General features: G+C 42.1%; 1 protein-coding gene across 13 annotated transcripts in view; it reads left to right on the forward strand.

Moving 5' to 3' along the window:
- EPHB1 (EPH receptor B1) overlaps positions 1-26,816 on the forward strand; it is a 334,289-nt gene that overhangs the window by 262,393 nt on the left and 45,080 nt on the right. For 11 of the 13 annotated variants that reach the window (XR_014168172.1, XR_014168173.1, XR_014168174.1 and 8 more), the window contains 4 exons: positions 12,130-12,311; positions 16,120-16,282; positions 19,367-19,475; positions 20,302-20,366. Coding sequence is in view for 6 of the 13 variants with exons in the window: in XM_081910347.1 (XP_081766473.1) it covers positions 12,130-12,311; positions 16,120-16,282; positions 19,367-19,475; positions 20,302-20,366 (519 nt within the window). In the remaining 7 variants the exon portion in view is untranslated. The remainder of the gene's footprint in view (positions 1-12,129; positions 12,312-16,119; positions 16,283-19,366; positions 19,476-20,301; positions 20,367-26,816) is intronic. The other 2 variants (XR_014168176.1, XM_081910349.1) reach the window with 1 other exon arrangement.

Raw genomic sequence — 26,816 nt, forward strand, 5'->3', positions numbered from 1 at the left:
CAGTATATAGTCACAGGATATCACTTCACCTGCTGGATGTGGGAAGGTTTAATTTCACATAGGGAAACTTTGAAAACAGGTTTGTAATAAGAGAAAGGAAGGCGCTTTCCCCATAAATAGCACAAGGTGCCGGTGTGCGTGTTAAATATCATGATATTAGCCCAAACCCCTGTGATAAAAATACCTCATTTGTTAAGGAAGGTGTGAGCAACATCGGATACCAAGTGTGTCCCATGCCGCAGTAGGGGTCCCCTCGCCAGTCTCTGGAGACTCCTTGTCCTGCAGCTGCAAACCCAGGAACCAGTACTATCTGCTGTTAGAATTTTTTTTTATTTAAAAAAGAAAATTCAGAAAGATTAACATTTCTCAAAGTGGCCAGTAACCTTTGTAAAAGTAAAATGGAGTCAAAACACACTAGTCATCTGGGGTTTGAGCACTATTCTGAGCCAGTCGTTCCCAGTGGAATTAGGAGGGGGCTAATCAGATGAGTGATCTTTCTTAGGCCGTATAGACATTTGTTTCATTTTTTTATTTCCTGCTACATTCCTATCTCTATCCCATTTTGTTTACTTTGCTCATTTGGTAGTCAAAAGAATATAATCCTAGTGGGAAATGTCTAAACTGGTAATCTTTGTTTGTTTCCTGAGTTCTAAGTTTATCTTACTATTAAATATGTGGAGCTCATTCTTTTTTTACAGGAGATATTAATTATATTTTGCTGGTAACACCAGATGCCTGTGCTGATCTTTACATAAAATATTAAGAAGGTCTGGAAGCCTTCCAGGAGATGTTCAGGATAAAGACTTGCACGAGGGTCAATAAAGTTTGCTATATCCATTATGCCAACTTTGCATAAATCATAGAAATAGAAATAGAAATAGAAATAGAAATAGAAATAGAAATAAATCATAGAAAAAGTTCAGCTTGGCACACACACCATTTCAGGCTTTCCATGGGATCTGGCTGGCCCTGTGATGCTAGACTAGATAGGTGTTCCTGGTGTGATCCAGCAGACTTCTTAAATTTTCAGGATCTCAACCTTGTTCTGGGAGCAAAGATAAACACACTAATAGAGCTGTGCTGAAGGCATTTGCTGTGCGGAGGCCAAGGGTGATTCTCAGTGAGGACTACAAGGCAGTCTGAACTCTATGCCTTTGAATGCACCAAATCTTAGGTGTAGAATCAGACTGTTACAGCTGGAAAGCCACTAAACAATTATTGTGTTTTTAAGAGGTTTGCATTGTGAGTCACTTTGAGTTCATTGGTGAGGGTAAAGTGGGATATAAGCTTTCAAAGTAAATAATAAAAGTATAATTGGTGTTTCTATCATCGTTGAAATTGATATTTATTCAGGTGAAAACTAATCCAAGCATGATTCATTCTACATAAGATGCCCTTGCATTTATGAAAACCAAGCTCTTTATAGAAATGTAAGGTAATTTATCAGAGCTTCCAAGAACATATGATCAGCTTCCAGTTTGCAAGATTCTTCACATGCACCCCAGTGCTAACAGGGTGAGAAATCTCTTTCTCAAGATTCCTCTTTTGAACTTCCATCTGTGTGGTTTTGTAAAGACGTTTCCGCTTCAGATTAATTCTTTTCCTTTGTGCAATGATGCTGGGCAATCCATCTGAATGAGCAACGATGAGGAGGCCTCCGTACTACCGCCCGCCCACCTGCACACCAATTTGATGCCGATCATCTTTGCAGCATTATCCATGTTAAACAGGCAGGAGCACCAGGGGGGGGGGGGTTGTGAATGTGGCAATTAACAAAACAGCAATCAAGCTAAGTGTTTAATTTCAGAAAATTATCATCTTCTCTGAGCGGATGTGGAGAGATAAAAAAAAAAAATTAAAAACCCAGGATTAAATGTGCTGTGTAAACAAAGGCAATGCTGGACTGTCAACATCACCCACTGGAAAGAATAAGCAGCACCTCACTAAGTGAATTCCTGAACACTCACCTGAAGCAGGAAACATAAAAATAAGAGCTGAGCACACACATCCACTCAAACCCTGTTCTGAAATGATTCGTCATTTTTCAGTCCTCTTTCGATTTTGAGGAGAGGTATTGGGGGTTTATTTCGGGGGGGGGGGGACGGAGCGGATGTCCGTCAAAGTAAATTGGAGTCTCTGCCTGCGGATGGCAGGCAAAGCCAAGCCAAATATAGCAAGGAAGACTAAGCATGTTGATGAACTAGAGAAAGATGCAAGAAAAAGGGAGACGGTACCACCAAAGCAGCCCCAAGGGGTCCTTGGTAGGAGATGGATTACATCACCAGCATCAAACAGGGATGAGAAAGAAAATTGGTTCACTTTGCACTTTAATGAAGTGAAACGCAGCTGCCCTTCCAACATCTGTACTTTTCCGAATTTTGGAACACAGTTCTCAAACAACAAAAAATGGGCATGTTAGGGGAAAGGGTGCATTAGAGTGCTTATATAAGTGAAAAGAAAACACAAAAATGTTTATGTTGCGGAAAATTCACACTAAAATTCTGATAAATATTTGTGAGGACTTTTAATAATTTTTAAATAAAAAATTCACAAAGAGATGCAGAAATGTGGCAAGCCGTGCTTAAGATTGGAAAAATATATATACAGTGGTACCTCGGATTACATACGCTTCAGGTTACAGACTCTGCTGACCCAGAAATAGTGCTTCAGGTTAAGAACTTTGCTTCAGGATGAGAACATAAATCGTGCTCCGGCAGCTCAGCAGCAGCAGGAGGCCCCATTAGCTAAAGTGGTGCTTCAGGTTAAGAACAGTTTCAGGTTAAGTATGGACCTCTGGAAAGAATTAAGTACTTAACCCGAGGTACCATTGTATGAAACACCCACTTTCAGGGGTGCAGCATTTGCACCCCCACATACAAGACAGTGAAGACAAGGATCAATTTAGGTAGCTGGCAGAAAACTGGGAAGAATGTTAAAACTGTTTCACTTCCTCTGAAATATTTTGGTAGCATTATTCTCCCTTAGCCCTCTGAAATCCATTTCTGGGTTTAGTTGAGTGCCAGTTTAATCATACCAAAACAATTAATTTTTTTTTGTGGGGGGGGGGGGAATCTCCCTTCAGGTGTTTCATTACAACCATAAACTAATCTGAAGAATGTTTTCTGTGGTTTGTAATAGATTGTAATAGATTTGTATGTGTCACATACTGGCAATTCCAATGTGATGTGTTGTGTCCAGATTATCCTTCCACAAGCTGGTGCCCTTCAGCTATTTTGGACTACAACATCATCCCCAGCTAATGGGATATGTAGTCCAGCACAACTGGAAGGCACCAACGTGGGGCAGGTTGGTCTACACTCTGAAGTTAGATGTAACTTGATGTGACATGGGGGATCCGTGAATAGGAGCTTCTTGCTGTTTTTAAGAAAGCCTTAAATACCAGCTGTGGGAGGATGATGAATAGTAATAAAAACATGTGTTGTTTCCTGTCATTGGCTCCCCAAAGTGGCTTCTGAGCAATAAAAGACAAAACAAATTAAAATATACCAATGCTATTTGCAGGGTAATATTGTAATGTATGACATCATATTAATGCAATGTGCAACATCAGATTGCTGTGTAAAGGAATGGCTGAGGCATTCACATCCTTGCTCATTCAGAGGGATTGGCAACTATTCTCCCTCTCCAAGCTTGGGGAAAAGGTACAGATGCCACCAGATGCATTTATTACTACATGGAGAAATAGCAGGTTGAATGGTATTCCAACTGGGGAAATGACTCAGGGAGGAAGGGATAACTCCTACACTCACCCCACCCTGCTCTTTCCCCAATACCATGGTCTTGATCTGATTTCCACCCACCCCACTAGAGCTGGTTGGATTGTTTGTAAACCACCAGAGATCCCAGTCACAGATCTCTCATGTCCCATCCTTGGACCAAGGAGATCTGGGTTGAGTTGACCATGAAGCTCCCTGAATATAATGAGAGTTTGAAAAGATAGTGGCTTGACTGAGCTCATTTGCCTATGGAGCTGGCTCTCTTCTCTTTCGTCCCTCTGTTATCTCTGATTAAAAAGATTTTGCAACTTCTTCCAAAAGCTGTGAACAGAGATAAAAACATCTATGCTCCACCTCTCCATATGCTCAAGGCTGGTTTCAATAATATTTTTTAAAAAATAGTTTTACAAAGCCTAACATATTTTGGCAACAGAGAAATCTAGACCATTAACACCCCCCAGCAATTATGATGCCTCTATAAATACCACCAGCAGCTACCTCAAATATGAGGCAAAGTGTAACACCTGCCTTTCAGGAGTGAAGATTTCACATAAAGAAAAACGGCAAAGAGGAACATTTGTGATGCTATTGTTTCTAGTTTTAACAGAGTAGTAGTAGGAAAACAAAATTGATCATGTCAGTCTTAAGGAGATTGCAAGTGGTGACAAGACAGATTCTCCTCAGCTTGATTCAGAATCAGGACATAGTATTATAGGCCATGTATTGTGTTGCCTTAAGATACATACTTTTGTCTGAGCTTTGTACTCTTAATCACAGCTCAGTTCAAGCTACGGCCAGAAAGGGAGGGGTACTTTAAGACTGAGGAGAGCTGTGGGCAGGCCAGGGGAAGATCCAAAGGGCACAGAAAAAAAAGGACCTGTTCAATCCTCAAGCCTGGGATTTCTGTCCCAGGTCACATAATACATTATGTAAAGATGTTTCTATGTCCTCACCTAAGCCTATATTTCCTTGACCTTTTCAATTTGAGTCTAGTCCCAAAGTTTTCCTCCCAGAAGGCTTTGTGCTAAATGCAAGTTAGATGAATGGCAGCCACCAAGCCACATCATTTCATAGTTCAAGAACATGGTTGATTTCAAGATGAAAATCAGTGAAAGGAATTTCTGAAGCCTTCTTTGAAGCCTTTCCCCCAGCTGCTTCTTCAAGCTTATTTTTTGACTCCAGAGGAACTCAGTTACAGAAGATTGCAGGGAGAAAACAACAATGTCCCTTCTGGCTCACTGCTGCTCTGCCCACGCACTACCTGGGAGGACCTACCATTTGACAACTATTTGTATTCCTGATTTCCTCCGGTCCAAGCCAGCATGGCCAATGGTCAGGGATGATGAGAACTATAGTCCAGTAATATCAGAAGGACCACAGGTTCTCCATCCTTGATTAATTATATATGCTCCAATCCCATACTGCTCTGGGTGTTTGCCCTGCATATTTGCAGAATCTGCATTCATTTGTATGAGTTGTAATCCAAACTTTACACCGCTGCCTGTAAAGATTTATGGAGTGGTGGGCCCCCTCCTGCATCCGTAGCCATTGGCCCAGTGCTATCATACAACAGCTGTAAAATCAGCTTGGGATCCAACAGATCCCAGGCCATCTCAGCCCCTCACCAGCCAATCTCTCTCTCTCTCTCTCTCTCTCTCTCTCTCTCTCTCTCTCTCTCTCTCTCTCTCATTATATTTATTGCAAAACATACTACACAAACAGACAAAAATAATACTACAATGACAACTAAACATTAATTGACTACACATCATCTAACATCACACACGTTTTTGACTTCTGATTCACCTCATTGTGCTTTCTAAATATTCTGAAGCCATACGCACTTCCTGTTCTATCTATTACGTATCAAGATTTTTAAAAATGTTTATAATTTTCTTTAATATTCAAGATTCAATCTATACCTGTCAGGAGATTTGCATTTTCACAATATTGTTCTAAATATTCTTTAAATATTACCCCTTCTTTGCTCACTTTCTGATGTGAGTGTCCTCTTATTCTCCCAGTCATTTTCGCAAGTTCTATCATCTTCACCTGCCAGTCAAGCTTTGTAGGAATTAAGTCACCTTTCCAATTGGAAATTAAATCGGCCACTCTCACTCTCACCTGTGTGTTTGGCAGGTGCAAGGGCGAGTGCTACATTGACTGGGTGAGAAGCACATCAGGGTGGCAGTGGGAGGCTGACTTAAAAGGGATGCTTCCACACAACCTAGCACACATCCCTCAATCCCAGAACGAGGGGGTTCGGCTTGCTCCGTAAGACACCTCTCCGGAGGTAGGATATTAAAACAGGATGTTTGGCACTATTTTCATGCAATTAGGATTCACCAGCATCCAGAGACTCCTTTTGATCCTCAAGGAGGCTGCCTGCGACTTTTGTATTTAGATTCCATTTTGAGCACCTCATTCTATAGTACATTAGAGTTATCAGCATCATTGTGGCTTATATAAAACATCGCTCTACGTTCTGGTGGAGAGGTGATTGACTGTCGGTAAGCAGCATTGTTCTGTGCACCATTAAATTAAGAGGCTGGCACCACTGCTCACCAGGGACTTAAGGGGCAGTGAGTTCCAGAGGCATGTATAGGGAAGAACATTTAGAAGACTCTGAGGATTAGTCTCTGCAGAGCCCTCACCACATGCATCAGTGGGCTTTAAAATGAGACACTTTGATGTCTCAGGAGGACCAGACAGGAAATTAACTTGTTTAATGAAGCGCAAGTTATATTGCCTTGGTTCTGTGTGGACTCCCATCCCCAGCAGGGATTCGAAAATAAATGCAGGAGGCAGATTCACGGATGACGTCAGTGATTCTCCAGGACTCTGACTCAGAGCAATGCGCACTCCCATCTGGCACATACGTTTCAAGAAGAGATTCCTACTTTGCCACCGTTCAGCTGGTTGTCAGCTTGAATCAGATGGAAATATTTCTTTTGCTTAAATTAGTCATTTAAAATGTGGATGGGTTTTTTTTTTAGCTCACTCTCCATTGAAATCAACCCCCAGTATCCTACCTGTTTCTTTCGTAACAAATTGTGCTAAAAACAATTGTACCCTACAAAGAAATCACAGGCATGGCATCCCTTCCCTTCAATTTCCCCCAGGACTCTTTGGGGAAGCCGTGACTGTTAAAGTGGTAGATGTGCTTTAACTGTATGGTGTGGATGTGACCTTTTGTCTCCTGAGATACGGGCAAAAGCAGGTCTGGGAAGACATGGCTGGGGTTACAGCGGAAAAGTGGTCAGTGAGCAGGGAAGGGTTATGTACAGGACACATACTTGTTTGCCATTTATCCTGCATGTATCTCTCCTCCACCACAGACAGAGCAGATAACTTCCAGGAAGTCCTCAAGTATGGCATGAAGGCAACAGCTTCTCCTTTTTATTTGTGCCACAGGAACCTGTATATAGAGATATACTGCCTCTGAACATGGAAACTATCATGACTAAGAAAGGTGGCTAGACCTGTCTGCTATACCTTTGCCTAATTCATCTAATTATCTGGGTGTGGGGGCACCACACAGAATAAGTTCATCAACAGCTATTAGTCACAAGAGCTATATTGCCTCCAGTATCAGAGGAAGTAGGTTTTCTGAATACTAGTTGCTGGGGAACATTGCACTTGTGTCCTTCTTGTGGGCTTCCCATGGGTATCTGGCTGCCTACTGAACAGACTAAATAGACCTTGGGTCTGAACCAACAAGACTCTTTTTATGCTACGTTCTTGTATCCTCTTGTAGCAAATTTCTTAAGCTAAGTATGAGTTGTGTGAAGAAGTACTTTGTTTTGTTTGCTCTGGTCCTATTGACAATCTGATATCACTGGGCAGCTGGCGTCTAAAATTTTATTGGGATAAAAAATTCAGTCTATTCACTTTCTGCACACCATGCACAACCTCTATCACGATCCCCTTAGTTGTCATTTTTCTAAACTTAAAAATTCCCCAGATTCCTTTGGCCTTTTCTCACAGAGTTCTTTAACCCCTTGATCATTTTGCTTGCCTATTTTGCACCTTTTCTAGCTCTAGGATATATATTTTTGGAGATCAGATAGCATAACAGTGTTCTTGAGGAGGTTGCAATATACGCAAGTTTATAAAGAGGCATTGCAAGATTTGTTATTTTTATTTTCAATCAATTTCTTAGTGATTTCTTTACATAGAATTTGTCTTGCTGCTGTTTCACACTGTTGATGCTTTCAGTGAGCTGTAAGAGATACCAAGAGGCAAGGCTAGTTCATAGCCCAATTGACACATGTTAGGTATGGGTGATTTAAATGGCTGCCCTATTCCCCACCAACTTCCTGCCTGCAAGTTTTATATAATCTTCCGCAGTAGAGTATTGCAAACTGGCTCTCATAATCAATTGGTGTGCAATGCGGAATTTGCCACGTAATGTCGCGGTCATATGATTGCTTCACCATCTGTCCCAACTCACAACTCAACTTATTTTTTACTACGCTCTAAGAATGTTACTGCACCACAGAGCAACAATTATTTTTATTATCATGTAGGAGTACTAGTTATGGTAGTAGTAGTTTAGGAATATTTTTAACCTGTCCCTCATTGACAAGCCATCTCATGGTGGGTGTATAATAAAACTATTTAAAAAGTAAAAGAATGTCACCAAAATATCATAAATAAAAGTCTGATAAAAAACCAACAGCAACCATAGCAGCTATAAAACAGCAATAGTAATACAATTGGAAAAGAACACTGTATTCTTGCCCAGAAAATGCCTATGTGAATAGATGGGTTTTCTGTTGGTGATTGAAACTTATGAGAGTCAGCAGCAGCAGCCATACATCAAGGGACTGGGTGTTCCATAATGGGGGTGCCAAAATTGTGAAGTTCCTTTCCCGGGTAGCTGCACAGCAGATCTTATTTGGGAGATATTGGTTGATATTGGGAGAGTGGGGCAGGAGTTGACTCTTGGTTCCCAAATTGTATGGGGCCTTACAATTCATCACAAACACCTTGAGTTTGGTTCGGCCACATATTGACAGCCAATGCCACTCTTTCAGGTGTTAAGTGGTGCTGCTAGGTTGATCAACCCATTGCATTTTGTACAAGCTGCAACTTCCAGACTTGAAACAGGCTGAAATATAATGTCCCATGATAAATTGATCATACAACTGTCTCACCAAATGCCAGACGGTGTGCACAGACCCATTCAAACTTTGATCAACACACTATTTTGGGTTTTCTGAATTGGTCTTGAGTTGAGAGTCAAAGAACAAGTGAAATAAAGCCGAACCACAAGTATTATTTAGTAAGCTATGTAATGAGGTAGTGGAGATGGAGCCAAAACTGGGTTCTCAATTTTTGCCCCCCACAAATGGGCTGTCATTGCTCCTGCTTGTCAAAGGCAGGTCACACTGCAGATGACTGCAGGGCCCCCACACTGAAGTCATCTTCCGTGCAATCCTTTCTTGACAATTGCTTTGCCAAGAGCAAAGGGTCCAGCCACACTATTCATAGTGCTGTATATTAGCTGCAACAGCCATTTTACAGATGACAATATGCATCTCAAGACTGCTGTGCCATCTTGCTAGGGGTGGATTGTGTGTACAGAATGCCCCCTTTAACTGATTGGCCTCTTGGCTACTTTTAAGGATGCAATCTGCCAAGCAATGCCCAGCAGAAACCCCCACTGCTGTCTCTTTTTAGAAAAAAATGTGACTTCCCCCACACCTGCCCCCATTTCCCTGTGAAGAAGAACCCTTCCAAAAATCCATTGCAGCCTTAGAAGTGCCTTTGCCATTGTTCATGTGATGGGGAGGCTAAGGAGAGCAAGTTGTGCTGGCTTCATAGTGAGTGAAAAATATTTTTCCGAATTTGCTTGTTCATTTGCAGATGGGCCTGTGTCGCTTGCCTTTGATAAAGAGTCCCGAGGAATTTTAAGTTCTAATTAAAAATAACTAGCCTTTTTAAATATTAAAACTTTATTATTTACCGACTGTTCCCATTTCATTCCTCTCGCTGCAATAATGTTCTTCAAACAGCAATTAAATATGAGGAAACTTTATCACCATGGCAAAGGGAAGGCAGTATTGCTTTGAAAGCAAGCTCCATTGTAAGCACACTTGCTAAAGGGAGGGGGTGGTGAGACTCTTGATGCATGCATTCTCCAAGAGCACGTATTCTAAGTCTTCCCCAACCAGGTGCCCTCCATATGTTTCACCCCCATCCATTCTGTACTTGCTAGGAGTCCTGGGATTTACAGTCCAAAACATCTGGAGGGCACCCGGTTGGGGACAGCTGTTCTAAATTAGGAAAGGCCAGTTCTTTCATGGAGAATAATCTGCACAGCCTGAGCTAAATTGGAAAGAAAGGTCTATTAGCTCCTCTTTAACCCCACTGGGCTACGGGAAAAAGTCTGCTGCCATTTATCTTTAATTTGGCTTCCTATGATGGGGAGGAAAGGGCTGTAAAGTAGTTATAGGAAAACAATACAAAAAGTCTATACCCATTCCTGTTTTGTCAACACTAACATCACTTCTGAGGTTGCATTCCTAGATTTCCCCAGCTTCTTTTCAAGCAACCTCTCCTCCTGCCTAATGAGTTTGCGAGAAGCGGGAATAGAGAGAGAAAATAAGAATTGTAAAGGGAACACAAGGATAATCTAGTCCAATCCTTTGTAATGCAGGAATCTTTTGCAAAATGTAGGGATCGAACTCCCAACCCTGAGATTAAGAGTCTCATGCTCAACTCCTTTAAACTATTGTTTTGGCAAATAAAGTTGAGGACGATAGAAATCCATGTGCTTTTGAGGATGGGACTTGACTCTGTCACGTGTTTTGTAAATATATTATTCTTTGTGTTTAATTAGTCTGGCTTTTCTAAAAAAAAGCAAACTGAGTGGCTCAGACATGTGGACTCTCAATAAAGAGGTGGTTCAATGTGAGCAAAGCTTGATGGGGTCGGAAAACCAAATTCTGTGTGTAAATCTGTTTGAAATGGATTCCCCCTCCACCTCTTGTCAGAGTGGCTGGAGTAACTGGAGTAGAAGTGGAAGTTAACTAGGGATAAGGGAGAAATCTACTTAATTTGTGCTTTCCAAAACAATACACAAACCGAATGACAAGCATCCTTTGAAATTTGCACTTTTCCAAATTTTGCACTGCCATGCACCAGTAAAAATTCTGTACAAAAATGCACACAATGGTGAAAATAAAACACAAAAATGCATTATATTAGAGGGAAATGCTTTGAAGAAATGTGTATATTAGGAACGTTGCATACCAAAAATGTTTATATTAGAATAAATTTGCATTAAAAAGTCCATGAGGGCTTTAAAAAAAATAGCAGACTGAGGTGGAAATGTGGAGAAATAAATTTAAGATTGTAAAAATGAGAAGTTGAGGAAAAACTGAAATTGGCAGATTCACTGATCCCCACAAGCAGAAATCTGACAGGAGGAGGGTACATTCCATGAGGCACCGAATGAAGGAGAATAAGCAAAGAGTCATGTGCATAAAGGCCATGAGGAAAGTTGGGGGGTGAGAAAAAGTTGGGGAAGGCAGTAAGGGGCAAGAGAAAAGATGGGAAAATATGACCTAAGACCATATTTTAGGAAGGTAAACTTAGGAATGGAGACTTGGAGTAGGTAGAGGTCCAAGTCTTGATTAAAGGGTCAGAGAGACATCAGGAAGCAAAGGTAAAAGGGAGCTACGGGAAGAAAAGCAGAGGAACAGAAGCTGAAGAACCATAGATGAGATGGAGGAATGGGACAACGAGAAATCAAGAAGCATGAGCTTCTGAAAATAGGTGCAGTTCTTGTGAGAAAAGAAGGCCTCCCCTCTTTGCAGGTTGTGGATACATCCTATTGAGCAAGTGGTGTTGTGTATTGTGGGCGAGAATTTCACATATTGCTTTAAAATAGCTATGGAAATAGCCTTCTAAGGGTGCAACCTACCTTCTGCTGATGAAACACCTCTGAAATATTCTTCTCGTACAGCTTCCATTCAACTCATCGGAAGCATTTTTGGCCTCTTGAAGATAATAACTAATGGTCATTCATTCATTAATTCATTTGGTGGTTTATTTATATGCTGCTTTCCCACAAGATGGTGGACAGAGCAGCTGAACAACAAGAAACATAACAGGTCTGCGTAGTCAACATAGAATTCTACATACTAATTGTTCTAGTGCAGAAATATATTTTTTCTTGTGTGTCGAAATATTGCATGTAATTGCCTTGGACTGTATTATTATTTCATGTAATATTCATTCTCCTCCTTCACCCTCACTGCCCCTTCGACTTCACCCTGATCCCACCCTGGTGTTTTATTTCTACCACCTATTTGGAATGCTCTCATCCTCCTTCCCCTAGGTTAATTTTCACTTTTCTTCCTGTTCCCTCCTTTCTCCGTAGCTCCCTCCACAGTTCCCATCATGCACCAGGTAAGTGCCAGCATGAGGAGCATCACACTGTCATGGCCTCAGCCGGAACAGCCCAATGGCATCATCCTGGACTATGAGATCCGTTACTATGAGAAGGTGAGCCGGATCTGCATCCCCGAGATTAGCAGCACTATGGGCGCAAGACCATCCACCGTAAGCCTGAATGTGTTTGAGGAAGGGGAGTTGGGATGGGCCATTATTGATTTCGGAGTCTGGTGTTTTTTCATGTTGTGGAATGTGCAGTATTGGCTTGATTCAAAGTCTAGTTGAAGTCAATGGGGAGACACACTGTGACAGCTGTGAGATTTTTGAAGTAGGCTCTTTCCTCAGTATTAATATTTCTGGAAAACCTATATCAGATTTGTAGCCCAACCCTTCAACATTTGAGGTGGGCAGGATGGGGTTAGCTGTCCTTCATATTGACCTTCACCAGAATGAATTTGTATTACCTCTCTACATTCCAGCATTTGAATGCAAAACTACTTAATTTGCACTTTCTAAAACAACACACAAAGCAAAATTCAGCAATCCATTGGCACACACACTTCTCCAAATTTTGTGATGCAGATCTCCAACCAAGAAATGTGTATCAAAATGTGTATATTGGGGATAATTGTATATTAAAATGCATATTTAAAAGTAAAAAAAAATTGACAAATCACAAATTCTGGGAGAAACATGGAGAACGGAATTTAAGATTGGGGGGGGGGGCGGAAATGTATGAGAAACTAAAATAGACAGATTCACTTAGCCACAATTGGTTCTAATCATATTGTCAATACAAACTCTTTCCATACATACAACACTCCCACCTGTGGACTATCTCCTTACAGGCTTTGTACCACCGGCCTGCAAAGAGTTCATGGGACACAGTTGCTTTAGTACATTATTTCACAGCTTACTAGGAACTTCTCCATGTCCAATCTTTACATTCTCACTATGGCTCCAGTCCTACCCACATTAAATCAAATGTACCCCGCTTAGCTCAGCTTCTGTTGCCTGTTGCTTGCCTGAACCATAAAGCAGCAGCAGAGAAGGAATTCCTGTCCCAAGCGTCACTAAACCGTTCAGCCCCACTGCTGCAGAAAATCTTGAAAATAATAGTTAACTGAAAGCAGGGACTCCCCGTTGATTTCTGCTTGCTTGCTGTGTACACTTGTTTCATTTCCTCATGTTATTGAAATATCATTGTTTCAAGTGACTAATAGCTTGCTAGGAGTGACAATCTGCACACTGAGCTAGACTTGATGATGTATAGTGAGTGCTTTGCCAACTCTGTGCCACTCTAGTGTGCCTGTATTATCCTCCTGAAGTCCTCTGCCTCTCAAGCCCCTCATATCCCAGAGATGACTCTTGTTTTATTACCTTGTAAAAGTTGGATAGATGTAACCCAGCACAGATTGCTGCAGATTGGACTAAGAACCTGCTCTGCCCATGAGTCCCTGAGGTACAGTGAATGATATCAAATGCCAGATTGTCAGGAAGCACTTGTCAATTGCGGTGCTACTGTACAGACCATGCATGGTATTGTTTATGAGTGCAGGTCTACCTGAAATGGGAGGTGGCGGCAGCTTTGGACCTCAACAAGTTCCCATGTTTGTATTAGACCCTCCTGCCTAAGTATCTGACGGCTCAGAGGGAAGTGAAGTAGTCCAGAAGAAAAAGGGAGACAGGGCAAATGAGTTTCATGATTTGGATTCAAAACTGAGGATATGCTATAGCTACATAGGGTCTTGATAATTGAGTGTCAAGCTGAACACAGGGTGGTCAGATGAAAAAGAGGACATGCAGCTGCACTTGTCGCATCACCTACACCTGCTGAAATTCCCTCTTCTACACAACTATTAAAGTGCCAGAGACTTGTCCTCTTTTTCCATCTCACCACCCTAAGCAAATTGGAATTGGACACCAGGGAGTCCCAAATTCAAGCACTGGGCACTATGGTAGCCTTGGGCAACTTACTGATTTTCACCTTCAGTTTTCTATCTGTCAAATGAATATCTGGGAAGTGAAGTGTAAGAAATAGCATATGACAATCTCCAGGCCACGAAATTGGATAGAGTTGCATTCTTTCTTCAGGACCCATTGTCACAGAGACAATGGATAGTGACGGCTCTCTGTGCCTGATGTGCACTTCACAGACCAACCCAGTGTGTGAGTACATTGGAGTGGGCTGTTAAACTGGAATCTCATCTACACCATCCCACGCACACCACAGCAGAGCTGGGGCAAAAAAGCAGGGACTGGAAGGAGAATTTGATGAAATGCTAAAGCTGTGTTTTTGAGTCACAAGTTTTCAGCAAGGCTTGATAAAAGCCTAAAGCCAAATCATATATTATAGTGTCATATGTTATATTATAGGTCATGCCATCTCTTTTGGATGAGGAAAAACATGGAGTCCAGTAATTTAATAGAAATATATTTAGGATACAACAGTTGTGTTTGAATTCTGATATTCAATTTTTATTCCAAATCTCCTATTTTAGTTATCATATAGCAATAGGAGTCACAGACTTTCATTTGGACGTACATGCCAAATTGCTCAGAAATACAATGCTTGATGCTGTGTGTGCACTGCATAGTCTGTAAAGGGTTGAGATTGAGGAGGGATTTTCTGTGTTTGATTGTTGATGGTTGTTTTGCATATACAAGTTACCACTTCATATTTATATTCCTGCAAGTGAGGAACATGCATGTGTAAATTCAGCTGCAATCGCTGCCCATTTGGGAGAGATGGTAGGCTAGCTAGATTAAGAACTGTATAGTGGGTACTAAGAATGGAAAGCCTCTCCAACTTTTTGTACAATAAATATTACCCATATTTTTACCTAGCAAATCACCTTCACTCCAAGTTGCACAGTGAAAATGCGTTCACTGTGCAGTATACTGTACCTTTCCCAAGAAGTGGGGAATTTGGTTACATCAGTAGCAAACGGTGTGGTGTGGTGCTGTCATTTGCCTGGTCTCTGTCACATCACTGCTGTTTAGTGAAGGGAAGTCCAGGTGGTACTGAAGTTGGCACAGTAGAAATGCACCAGCACAGTCAATCTGGGGCTCCTGCCAGTGTGCTTGCATTGTGGCCACCTCCCTCCTCCACCTCCCAAGAAGTAGCAGTGATGCCACTGACCAGAGGTCAAGTGAGTGGTGCTGCTCCACCACACTGTCCACTACTGGATTGCCCAACTGTTGCAGGTACCTCTTTGCTGCCTTTTGTGATAGAATCAGTGATCTGTGCTGTAACTTGCTCCCCTATAAGCCTTCACTATTTGGTGAGGTCTTTTTGTTTGTTTGTTTGTTTGTTTTAAAAGTCTGTGAACCCCCTACAGTGTCTGTGAACCCCCTACAGGTACTGTGAACCCCCTACAGGTACAGTGGTACCTCGGGTTACAAACTTAATTCATTCTGGAGGTCCGTTCTTAAGCCAAAACCGTTCTTAATGTGAGGTGCGCTTTTGCTAATGGGGCTTCTTGCTGCCGCCACACCCTGGACGTGCGGTTTCCATTCTCATCCTGGGGCAAAGTTCACAACCCGAGGTACTACTTCTGGGTTAGCGGAGTTTGTAACCTGAAGTGTTTGTAACCCGAGGTACCACTATGTGTTCATTTCATCATTTTTTAATGGAGTGAATCTGCCTTTTTGATTACGTGTAAATGGTGGGTCACACCATTGTTATTGAAAAGGGGTCAGTGGAAGTCAATATGTAGCTGTGATTACAAAACAGTCATCGACATCATCAACCCACCATGCACCGTGCCTAACAGGAAGCTTGCCAAATGTCAGTGGTTGCAAGTTGTTCCTTGGCCCTGTTGAGGGAGTAATACAAGGAAGATGTTTGATGTTGCTTATTGTTGCCATCTTAACTTTAAGAAGCCGTTGGCACAAAAGTACACCTTGGAAATAAGATCCCCAAAATATAACTTTTACTCATATGTTTCTCTTTTCTATTTCCTGTTCCCTGAAGGACCACAATGAGTACAATTCCTCCATGGCGAAGAGCCAGACCAACACGGCACGGATTGATGGGCTGCGACCAGGGATGGTGTATGTGGTACAAGTTCGGGCTCGGACAGTGGCTGGCTATGGGAAATACAGTGGAAAAATGTGCTTCCAAACCTTAACGGATGGTAAGTGTGACAAAAAAGGAGGGGGGGAGCAGGGAGGGAACTGAGAAAGGAACAGAGGGAAGGAGGTTGCACTCTGTCGAGCCTGTAAGCTATAATTGGATTAAATCAACTTGTCTCTCCAAACCCTTGCCTCCCAATGGGGCAGTGTTGAGAGAGACTGGTGATTTAGAGAGATGTTTGATTAATTGCCAGCTGGAGGATTAATCTGACTGAAATCTCTTATCTCTGTTTTTACCCTGACCATGTAAGTGATTCCCCGCCCAACTGCATATGAATGGGTTTTCAGTGTTTGCATGCAAGCTAGGGAGGGATCAGATTGGCCTCTGTTGGTCAGAGTAGTGGCCCAGTATTCTGTATCCAGCAGTGGGTAGTATTCTGCATAATATAGGCTTTATACATGAGTGTGGTGTAGTGTGCTATCCCTCATTGTTCACACCCAACATGTAAATATGTAGTTCTAGGAAATAAGCACCTGTGGCGGTATAATAGAATTAGATTTTGTTTGAAGTTATAGGAAGTTGAGAAATAAACTGAATGTAATCGTTCAGAGCCTGACTGTATTTGCCAATATCCTTTGATTGTATAACACTGCACCACCTTCCAAGGTCTAAGTGCAACAGTCACAAGTTCATTTTTGGATTTCAGAAGAAACAGAGACAGGCCTGTGTACATTAGTTTAAGGTTGGTAGATTAAATCTGTTTACTTAAGCATGATAGCCCAACACTCTACCAACAAGCAGCCAATTAAGAGTACATAAAAGAGAGTATACAGATGCACTTTTGAATTTACTCTGGTGGCCAGTCCTTTCTCTCGCTGCACTAGAGAATGTATGGGACCTTCCTCCAAAAAGCAGGCTTAGAAGAAGTCCAGAGAAAATTGTGCATAATTCGAAGAACTCTGTGATAAAGATTAGCTCTCCAAGTGTAGGCAAAGTCTCTTCCTTGGCACTCGCCACCACTGTGGAATCAGACCAGAGGCATCATCTTTCTCTACCACTGAGGGTTTTCTGTATATGTTGTGTCAAACATGGCCACTACTTTGGCCCCAATAGCCTGCAAGCATTAGAATGCAGGGATTTGAGAACTTAGAGTTGCCTTCTTTAGAATGAACTGTAAACAGATAAGCTCATGACCACAGCCTTGTGCATGTATGGCACATAAACAGGAAATTAACCCAATCAGGAGGCATGGGGCAGGCCCCACCCACAATGTCCCCATGTGTGCCAGCCCTACCTCTCTGTTTCTGTGCTGAGCAGGGAAGACCTGAAGAGGATTATCCACCTTGCAGTCATTTGAATGCAAATAAAACCCTCCACACGATTAGGAACCGTGATAAAGTTCTATGGTCCTGTTTTCTATTATTACCATACTAAATAAGTATTAGTGTTCAAGATTTGTCTACAATTGACAGCCACTCTCGGTTCATCAGGATTAAAGCATCTCACATAGTTATTCACTAAGAATGGGTTGGCCGTTGCATTCTTAAACTGTGCATCCAAAGTACGCACTAAAACTGTAATCTGTTAGGGAGACAAATTGGTTTGAAAGATATACACACTGACATGAAGGGTGTTGACATGTGTCACTGAACCAGCAATTCACTTCTGTATATACACAGCTTAAGCACACGTGTGATTCCCTTAGTGTATCAAGCACAAACGTCTTGACTGTATCATAATTTCTATATCCTCAGAAGTGGACAAGGTTCAGTTTTAAATGTGCACAATTAATTTTCTCAGAACCTAAAGATTGAAAAACCAACATGTTTGGTTAATTATATTTTGAAGAATTGTTCAAGTTCTAGCTCAAACCTCAGGGGAGACACATATATATGAGACTTTTTGATGATGCCTGGTTAGACAAATTTTACTTTGCTTATAACAAAATATACTCTTTTCAGTAATATATTCTCAGCGTAGCTAATGATCAGCAAGCACCCCCCCATTCAGGTGGCTCCCTCCATGGAACACTTTTAAGAGGTTCTTTCAGTCTAGCAAAAGTCTAGCAAAGTCACTTTTGCTACAAATGCCTCCTTGTCTAGTGTCCAGAAGTTTTAACTGAGGAAGGGTATGTGGAGCACATACACACAGCACATAACTGATGGGCATTTTAAAAAATGATTTTCTCCAATACTTACAATTAGGCTGACAAGGAGAATGCTGTGTCTGAAATAGAAGCAGCTAATTGAAATACAGCAAGAATGGATATTGTATGTTATTAAATAATAATTGATTGTTAAATGAGATTTTGCACAGGATTTAAGCATCAAGCAGGAGATAAAACAGGTTACCAGTAATTAGCTGCAAAACGAGAGGAAGAAAATGAAAAGGAAGTGTGAAATATTTCCATTTGTGTGAATTCATTCTAAGCTGATAGGACTTAGAGAAAGAATTATCAGAAGATGAACAATAATTTTAATAAAAATAAAAATGTTAATTGATGTGCAGGCCCATTGTGGTAAGGACTGAACAAATAAAAAGTTCTTCCTATCTGATCAACTTATTGAGAAAGCCAGAAGGCACTGCAAAGGGTATCATTTCCCTGGATTAGGTCCTGGGTTGCAGGGCAAACATAAGCCGAAGTTTGCATGTTCCAATGTAATAGTAAACTAAGGTTTGCAAAACAACAACCACCAAAAAGTAATTAGGTTCTCTGAGTCTGCAAGGGAAGTATGGAGATGGAAGAAAAAATATAAATGTCTAAGGCTCCTTCCAGGCTTTTTCTTGTAGTACGAAAAATAATTTGGTGTTCCATGTGAACTGAGCCATTATTAAGTGCTTGTCTTCCATAGCCCTCAACACTCAACTTGCCAACTGTAGAGTTCAGGATCTGAGAGCCCTTCTAATATAGAAAGGGCAAAAGCTGGCTCTTGCCAGTTAGCATTGTTACAATCCCTGTCATGCATGGGGTTCCAGGGGTCTTCAACCAGGATCTGTGCTGCTTTGGATCACCTATGTAACCCATCCCAAATTCCTGGTAGAAATGGTGGCATACAAAGGAGGTAAATAAATAAAGAGATTTGCTGTTAGCAGCAAAGGATTGTATGAGCAGGCAAGAATGTTACAAATGTATTTTCTTTTCCAGATGACTACAAGTCAGAACTGAGAGAACAACTGCCATTGATTGCCGGGTCTGCAGCAGCAGGGGTCGTCTTTATTGTCTCCTTAGTGGCTATTTCAATTGTTTGCAGCAGGTACCATTTGCCACATTATAAATTTTGCTTTCATTCCAAAGGCTGAATCTTCCTGAAGGAGATTGTGGAAACACACACATTTACTGCAGGGCAGCGCTGAATAATGGCATCAAGGAGCTAACAATTGATCTGTAATGGTTACATAAGAAGCGCGGTGTAGGTGCTAATGGATATTTGGTTTGCGTAGCTTAAGCACACCTTCTTTAAAGGGGCGAATGTTCTATTGCTAAGACACACTTGCACACAGGGCAGAATCCCGCATGTATTCTCTTACAAAGGTGCCAGATTTAAACAACAACAACACGAGCTACATCGGTCTCTGCATTTAATGGCACTTTCCCTGAGAAAGCTCCTTTCCAAATGCCTGTTGCTTTCCATTACTGGTCCTGAGCTTGATGCACACAGGCCTACCAAAATACACTCTTCCTGAGGAGTTTCTGGTAGAAAACTCAATTTGCGGTTTGCGGGGCCAACTCTGACTATTAGGGAGGTTGCTTCTGGTGACAGATGCCGGGTGATGGGGACTGGCGATGAGGTGTTGGAGGACAGAGCTGTGCCCCCCAAGCTGTCCTACTGCTCTCAGGTGCTGTGGGGGCTGCTGCAGTGTCACCAGTGTTGAAGTAAGATTCAATTGTCTATCTGGTCACACACACAGAAAGGATGTGGTGCGATTTTGTCCCTCGCCTCAGGCAGCTCCAGTCCTTGAGCCAGTCCTGATATGTTAATTCCATATTTGGCCACAAAGGTACAATGAATAAGGACAAACTGGTCTGTCTTTATAGCCTTGGGCACTGATTGAATGACATCTTCTTTTTCATTTTCCTAGGAAGCGAGCTTACAGCAAAGAGGCAGTATACAGTGATAAGTTACAACACTACAGCACTGGTCGAGGTGAGTGGCGGGAGAAGCCAGGAAAGTTTGGACAGTTCCGTAACTGTTTTTCATTGGGGCAGGATTGAGAAATGTCAATTAGATTTATTTGTTTCCTAAATTTATTCACCACCTTTTGATAATAAAATTCATCCCAAGGCAGTTTACTACCTTATATATCAAAATTCAACAACAAAATACATTTTTTAAAAAATACCTACACTTTAAAGGCATCGTTAAGCATTGTGGTCTAACTTGGAAGTAAGATAAAGCTGAGAGTGAAAGACATGTGGAAGGAATAGCAAGAGAGGTGGACAGTACTGAGATAACTAAGGGATCATTTCAAGGCATATATTGGCAGAAAACTTAAAGCGAGAACAAGCGTTTTCCTGGAAGATGTTTAAGCTTGTATGAAAGTGGGGATTTTCTTCGGAGATACTCTGCAGAGCAAATTTTTAAAAAGGCAGCAAGGAAACAGGGAGAATGTAAGGCTTCAAAAAGCACTGGAGGAAATCCTCAGCCTTTGTGCCTCCTGGCTTTTGTTTAGTCAGATGTTGAAATAGGTTCTGCCATTATTTTTTATGAATGCATGTTTTAGGAAAAATGAGAAGCTGAGATGTATGCAGCACTTGTTTGTCAGCCAGTTACTTGTAGTATGCGCTTGTCATCAGCCCTTTTACACATGAGTCCTAGGAGAGAGGCCTACACACAGACCTCGGCTCAGCAGAAATGGGAGTTTGTCACAGATTACTGTAAAGAGCAACTGCCTTTTTGCTTGCTATAGTTAGATTGATGAGCAAAGGCAAGGTTTTGGAGGGAATCGATAAACAAACACTCCCCCCCCCCCAATTCTATAAAGTGCCTGTTTTTTCCAACTTCCTCCTTTTGAAATGCATAGATTGATTAGTCACAGTGAAATATAGGCATATGGCTTTTCATCAGCTGTTTAGTAAACAGATCATATCCAGATCCTTCCCAGAATGCAAATGGAGCTCCCTGAAAGGCAGCAAATGAGCCTTTATAACCTGTATTAGGAAAGTTAATAGGATAATAAAATAGCAAGGCAGCAATCTTGGCCAGTGAGTAATCACTGTCCATCGACACTTCTCCACCCGCACCTACACATACTTTACGTGCTTGCTGTGCATGCAGAACCAGCTGCAAACAATTATATTCGACAGTTCCCAGGTGTTTCAGGGGAAATCTCCAACACAAATGCACACAGCTCTTTAGGGCTCTTCAGATTACAGCCAGCAGCAATACCTATGTAAACCACAGCCAAAGCAGGAAATGAGATAGGGGGAAGAAAACCAAATTGGGAGCAGCTAAAATCCAATTTGCACTTTAGGAGAGAAGCCTCCCAGACTTTCTCTTTCTTTAAAAGGAAAACGTGAGTCTAAATTCTTGGGGAGAATGTACTCATTATAATTCAAATGGACGGATCATGAACATGCAGCCATGGAATTAAAGATTAACCAAGAGTGTACTGCAAAAGGTGGAATTAAGGTTTCCTGCTAAATTTGTAGTTGCTCTTGTACTTCCTGACCTTCAGATGCTTTGTTGTATATCCCTGAGATTTTCTTAATTTTAACTTTTGGACAAAATGTCTCTGGATCACTTTTTATCCTTAAGGGAAGATAATTAAGCTGAAAACAGAGGCCAAGAGAGCTCAGTGCTGAAGCCTAATAGGTTTAAATAATTTTAAAGCTATTTAATGAGACCAATGTGAATATGGATGATGGGATCCTTTGCACAGAAAGTTTCTAAGCTCGGCAACAATGAATCAGGATACAGTAACTATCCATATTTTTCCACTAATGTGTAATACCCCTTAAAGAAACGTGTGATCGGATTACCTAAAATGTTTACTTCAGTACAAAATATATGTCAGTATACTAGACTATACAGAAGATTGTGAAAACTGCCAAAAAAGCATAACTCAAAAACCATAAGTATAAAGTTACACTATTATATCAACTTTCTAACTAACATGCTGGTGTATCTGAAATTACTGAGCACAAATAGCATTTATCGGCCACAACTGAATTTTTTATTTTCCTAAGCAGTAAGGGACAATATATGTTATATAAATACCTGTAGGCTACTTATGCTAATAAATCAATATACCTATAAATGTAAATATGAAAGTGTTTGGAACTTAGCTCTGTGAGTCTGACACCTTTGAGGGTCCCATGGGGAACATGCGGCCTCCCCAAATGTTCTTGGATTCCCATCATACCCAGTTGCAAGATAATCTAAAAATTACAGCTCTGTGCAAATTGCCTCTCAAAATTTTCCATCATATTTGTGGGCAGAGAAATGATGGGGAGAGGAATTCACTTAATTTCTCCAGGGGGTGAGAAATTTTCCAAAAGTCATTCTAGGGCAATCTACTTACCCTGTTTTGGGGTCTTTGGAGGAAGTATGGAACACACATACCATTCCAAATAAATAAATAAATGTGAGGCCAGTACTTCTCAAAGCTTCTAGAACTTTATTCAAAGTACACATATATATGATGCTAGAAAGACATGGATTTCTGGCTTATTTCTATGTGCATTTTTGAATGTGAGTAGGAATGTGTAATGTTGGAGAAGTAGGCCTAGGTTTGGACCACATTTACTGAGATTGATGGTGGCCCTGAGATGTAGATGAATAGAAAAAAGTTGACCCAGCGCTTGAGGAGATTGCCCTTCCTGTCTTAGTGTTGTTTTTGCAATACAGGTAGAAACTTCCCTTTTTGATATAAAAATGCACACATCCCCATGGTTGCTGTTTGCTGTGTCTTTGTTCAGCAAGTTAGTTTTCTGTGTCATGACATTTGGATGGATTTTTACTTTCTGGGCTCTGCAGGAGCTTCTTCGGCATGACCTTTGTACCCTTGTAGCCAGCAAATCTTTGAGCAAACATATTTACCACTCCTCAAACACCGCTGGACTGTTTGTATACATGATACGCCTCTTCCCTACTGCCATGATTCTCTTTTGCGGCATTTCTGCACTTTTTAATGCCCATTAGCTAAAGCCTTGTTCCCCGAGCCATTATAGTACTTCTCCCTATGCCCTTGGTCCTCTGATGTGTTCCCACTGCTGACATTTCCCCCCCAAACAGCACTTTGTCTCTCTGTCTGACAGCATTTTTTTTTTTAATGGAAAGAATTATTTCGTATAAGGCAAAAGCAAGCACACAGCCCAGTGGCAGGAACATTGTAAGGCCAGCCCATCAGGACAACTTTGAGACAGCTGGCATAAAGCAAGGCAAAAATATGTAGGTAAGGCAGCACATAAATTCTGGCCTCCTCTGTGCAGAAATTTTAAAAGTTATTAATAGGCAGCAGATCAACTCGTTCCTTCTGAGACAAAATAAAGGTTTCTGCAGGCATGTTTTCCTGCATTGATCTGTGGGGTGCCATGCCTTGAATCAATCCTGCCAATGCATTTCCTTCTTTATTTTCAAAGCTCTCCCGCCTCTCCCGCCTCTTTTGGAAAAAGCTCCCACCTGGATGCCAAATCTGAGTAGCAGCTCATTGGTAACAGTGCATATCCCAGGTGACTGCTGATAGTGCCTTGAAGACTGCACACATTTCAGATTATCCACTTTTGGCAACCTCTGAGCAAGGCCTGCACTGCACAAAATAAAAGACTCTGTTCCTGGAATTTGAGTGCGGGTGGCGCTGTGGTCTAAACCACTGAGCCTCTTGGGCTTGCCGATCAGAAGGTCAGCGTTTCAAATCCTCACAATGGGGTGAGCTCCCATTGCTCTGCCCCAGCTCCTGCCAACCTAGCAGTTTGAAAGCACGTCAGTGTAAGTAGATAAATAGGTACTCCTGCGGTGGGAAGGTAAACGGCATTTCCGTGTGCTCTGGTTTCTGTCATGGTGTTCTGTTGCACCAGAAGTGTTTTTAGTCATGTTGGCCACATGACTCGGAAAGCTGTCTGTGGACAAACGCCGGCTCCCTCGGCCTGAAAGCAAGATGAGTGCTGCAACCCTATAGTCGCCTTTGACTGGACTTAACCATCCAGGCATCCTTTACCTTTTTACCTTTACCTAGCATGCTAGCACAATGGGGCTTCCCCCTTCTCCTCCCCCTGTGTGCTTTCATGCTCTCCTACCAGCCCAAAGAGAGGTGAGAGAACACCCAGAGTAGCATGCAGCAGGAGGAGATGGGAGATCTTTCCATCAGGCAAGTAAAAATGTTTGTGCTGATGGAATGATCTCCTTAGCGCTGCTTGGAATTGCATCCATAAATTCTGAGTATAGGGATGGATGGATGGATGGATGGATGGGGAAAGCATGTTAACAGCCACAGTGACTAGTAATGAAAGCTATGTGAACAGGATACTCTCCTAATTCCACACTGCTCACTGGGAAGGTTAAGTGGGGACGTAATGGCCAAGAGAGCCCAGAGAATCCAAGGTCTGGAGAATGCCTTGGGGTGGTCAGAGATCATTCTCACATGAATATGAAAATATGCACATAAGAGGTCGTTTAAGGTTTCCCAAAAGAAGGCATTTTGCTAACGATAGCAGGCTAGATAATGGAGAAAGAGAGCAAATAAAACATTTTCTTTTAAAATCCCAGGTCTTGAAAGAATCCACAGGTCAGGACCATTTCTTTATGTTTGTGGTGGGGAGAAAGTGTCCCTCAGCAAAGGTAAAGGTAAAGCACTCCTGGACAGTTAAGTCCAGTCAAAGGCGACTATGGGGTTGCGGTGCTCATCTTGCTTTCAGGCCGAGGGAGCTGGCATTTGTCCACAGGCAGCTTTCCGGATCATGTGGCCAGCATGACTAAACTGCTTCTGGCACCATGGAACGCCAAGATGGAAACCAGAGTGCATAGAAAAGTCCCCCACAAAGCTCTAGTAAGAGCACTCCCTACAGCCCCTCTGCTTGGCTGATGTAGATAAAAAAGCATACAAGGTAACAAGCAACGTTTTCAATTCTGTTTCGGCACACTGCAGAGCCAGTGCTATAGTCTGTCACTGCAACAGTAAAACAGAAATCCTTACAGTGTATATCTTTTTCCCCAAATGAAACATCTAGGTTAGTCTGTCTAATTAACTCTTCAAACCATTTTTTGCATGTTGGAGTGCTGGCATTTAAATGACCTAGATGCAATAAGCAGCCAAACACAAATGAGGCAGCCTCAGTTGGCAAGCCAGTCTCTTCCATGTGCCTGCTTGCAGAGTATCAGTATCTTGTTCTACAAGTAAGAAGTTAAGAAGACAATAATTGCTTGCTGGAGGAGAGCAAGGTCCATCTAGTTCTGCATTCTGTTTTTAACAGAGGCTGACCAGATGCTTCCCATGGTCACAAGCTAGACATGAAGACCTCCCTTGTTGTTATCATCAGCACCTGGTATTTATATACATAGGTACATTACCTCTATATGTGGAGGTTCCATTTAGCTATTTTGACCAAAGCCGTTGATAAAGCTCTCCTGTACCTTAAAAGATAATTTCCAAAAAATTCATGATCCATTTTGTGTGCTGGCAAGAGCTGTGTGCCCATGCTAATACTGTGCATATAGCCTCATAGCCAGGTGATTCCAATGGATTTATGTTCTCTCTTATCGTTTTGGTAAGTATCCATGCAAGATGCAAAGTGTGTGTCCTTGAAAACCCTGAAACACAAAATTAGAGAGATGCATCTGGCGCTGTGGGTAAAACCTCAGCGCCTAGGACTTGCCAATCGCATGGTCGGCGGTTCGAATCCCCGCGGCGGGGTGAGCTCCCGTCGTTCAGTCCCAGCCCCTGCCAACCTAGCAGTTCGAAAGCACCTCCGGGTGCAAGTAGATAAATAGGGACCACTTACCAGCAGGAAGGTAAATGGCGTTCCGTGTGCTGCGCTGGCTCGCCAGATGCAGCTTGTCACGCTGGCCACGTGACCCGGAAGTGTCTGCGGACAGCGCTGGCTCCCGGCCTATAGAGTGAGATGAGCGCACAACCCTAGAGTCTGGCAAGACTGGCCCGTACGGGCAGGGGTATCTTTACCTTTATCTTTCACTAGCTTGCCATCTGCTGGTGGTGCAGAAAAAAATGCACAACTTTGAGATACAGGAATTCTCCCCAGCTGCATGCTTCAGTGAAACTAATGTGGGGAGCACCTCTAAACACTCTTTAAACTCCCTCTGTGCCCTCTCACTTCAATCCATACCAAAATACTGGATCCAAAAATATCCACAACTAGAATTGAAACTCTGGGGCCAGCAGAAGGCTGGAGGATGCATGGGAAAGCAGCTGCAGCTGCTGCATGACCCCCCACATCAGCTGTTAGATGGGGAGGCTGAACAGCCTAAGCAGAGCCCTGCTGCACCTCTGGTCTCTATGGGGTTTCCTTCACCCTCACTGACATCTTCTTCGGAATCTGGAGAGTGTCCCTTTGTGAGCCACAAGGACTCTGTAGCTCTCTCCTGCCATTTCTGGGTTTGAATTGAACTATTTAATTATTTCCCAGCGCTGTGTGTGTATGC

Source organism: Podarcis melisellensis (assembly GCF_964234715.1).
Source record: "Podarcis melisellensis genome assembly, chromosome: 5".
Lineage (NCBI taxonomy): Eukaryota > Metazoa > Chordata > Lepidosauria > Squamata > Lacertidae > Podarcis > Podarcis melisellensis.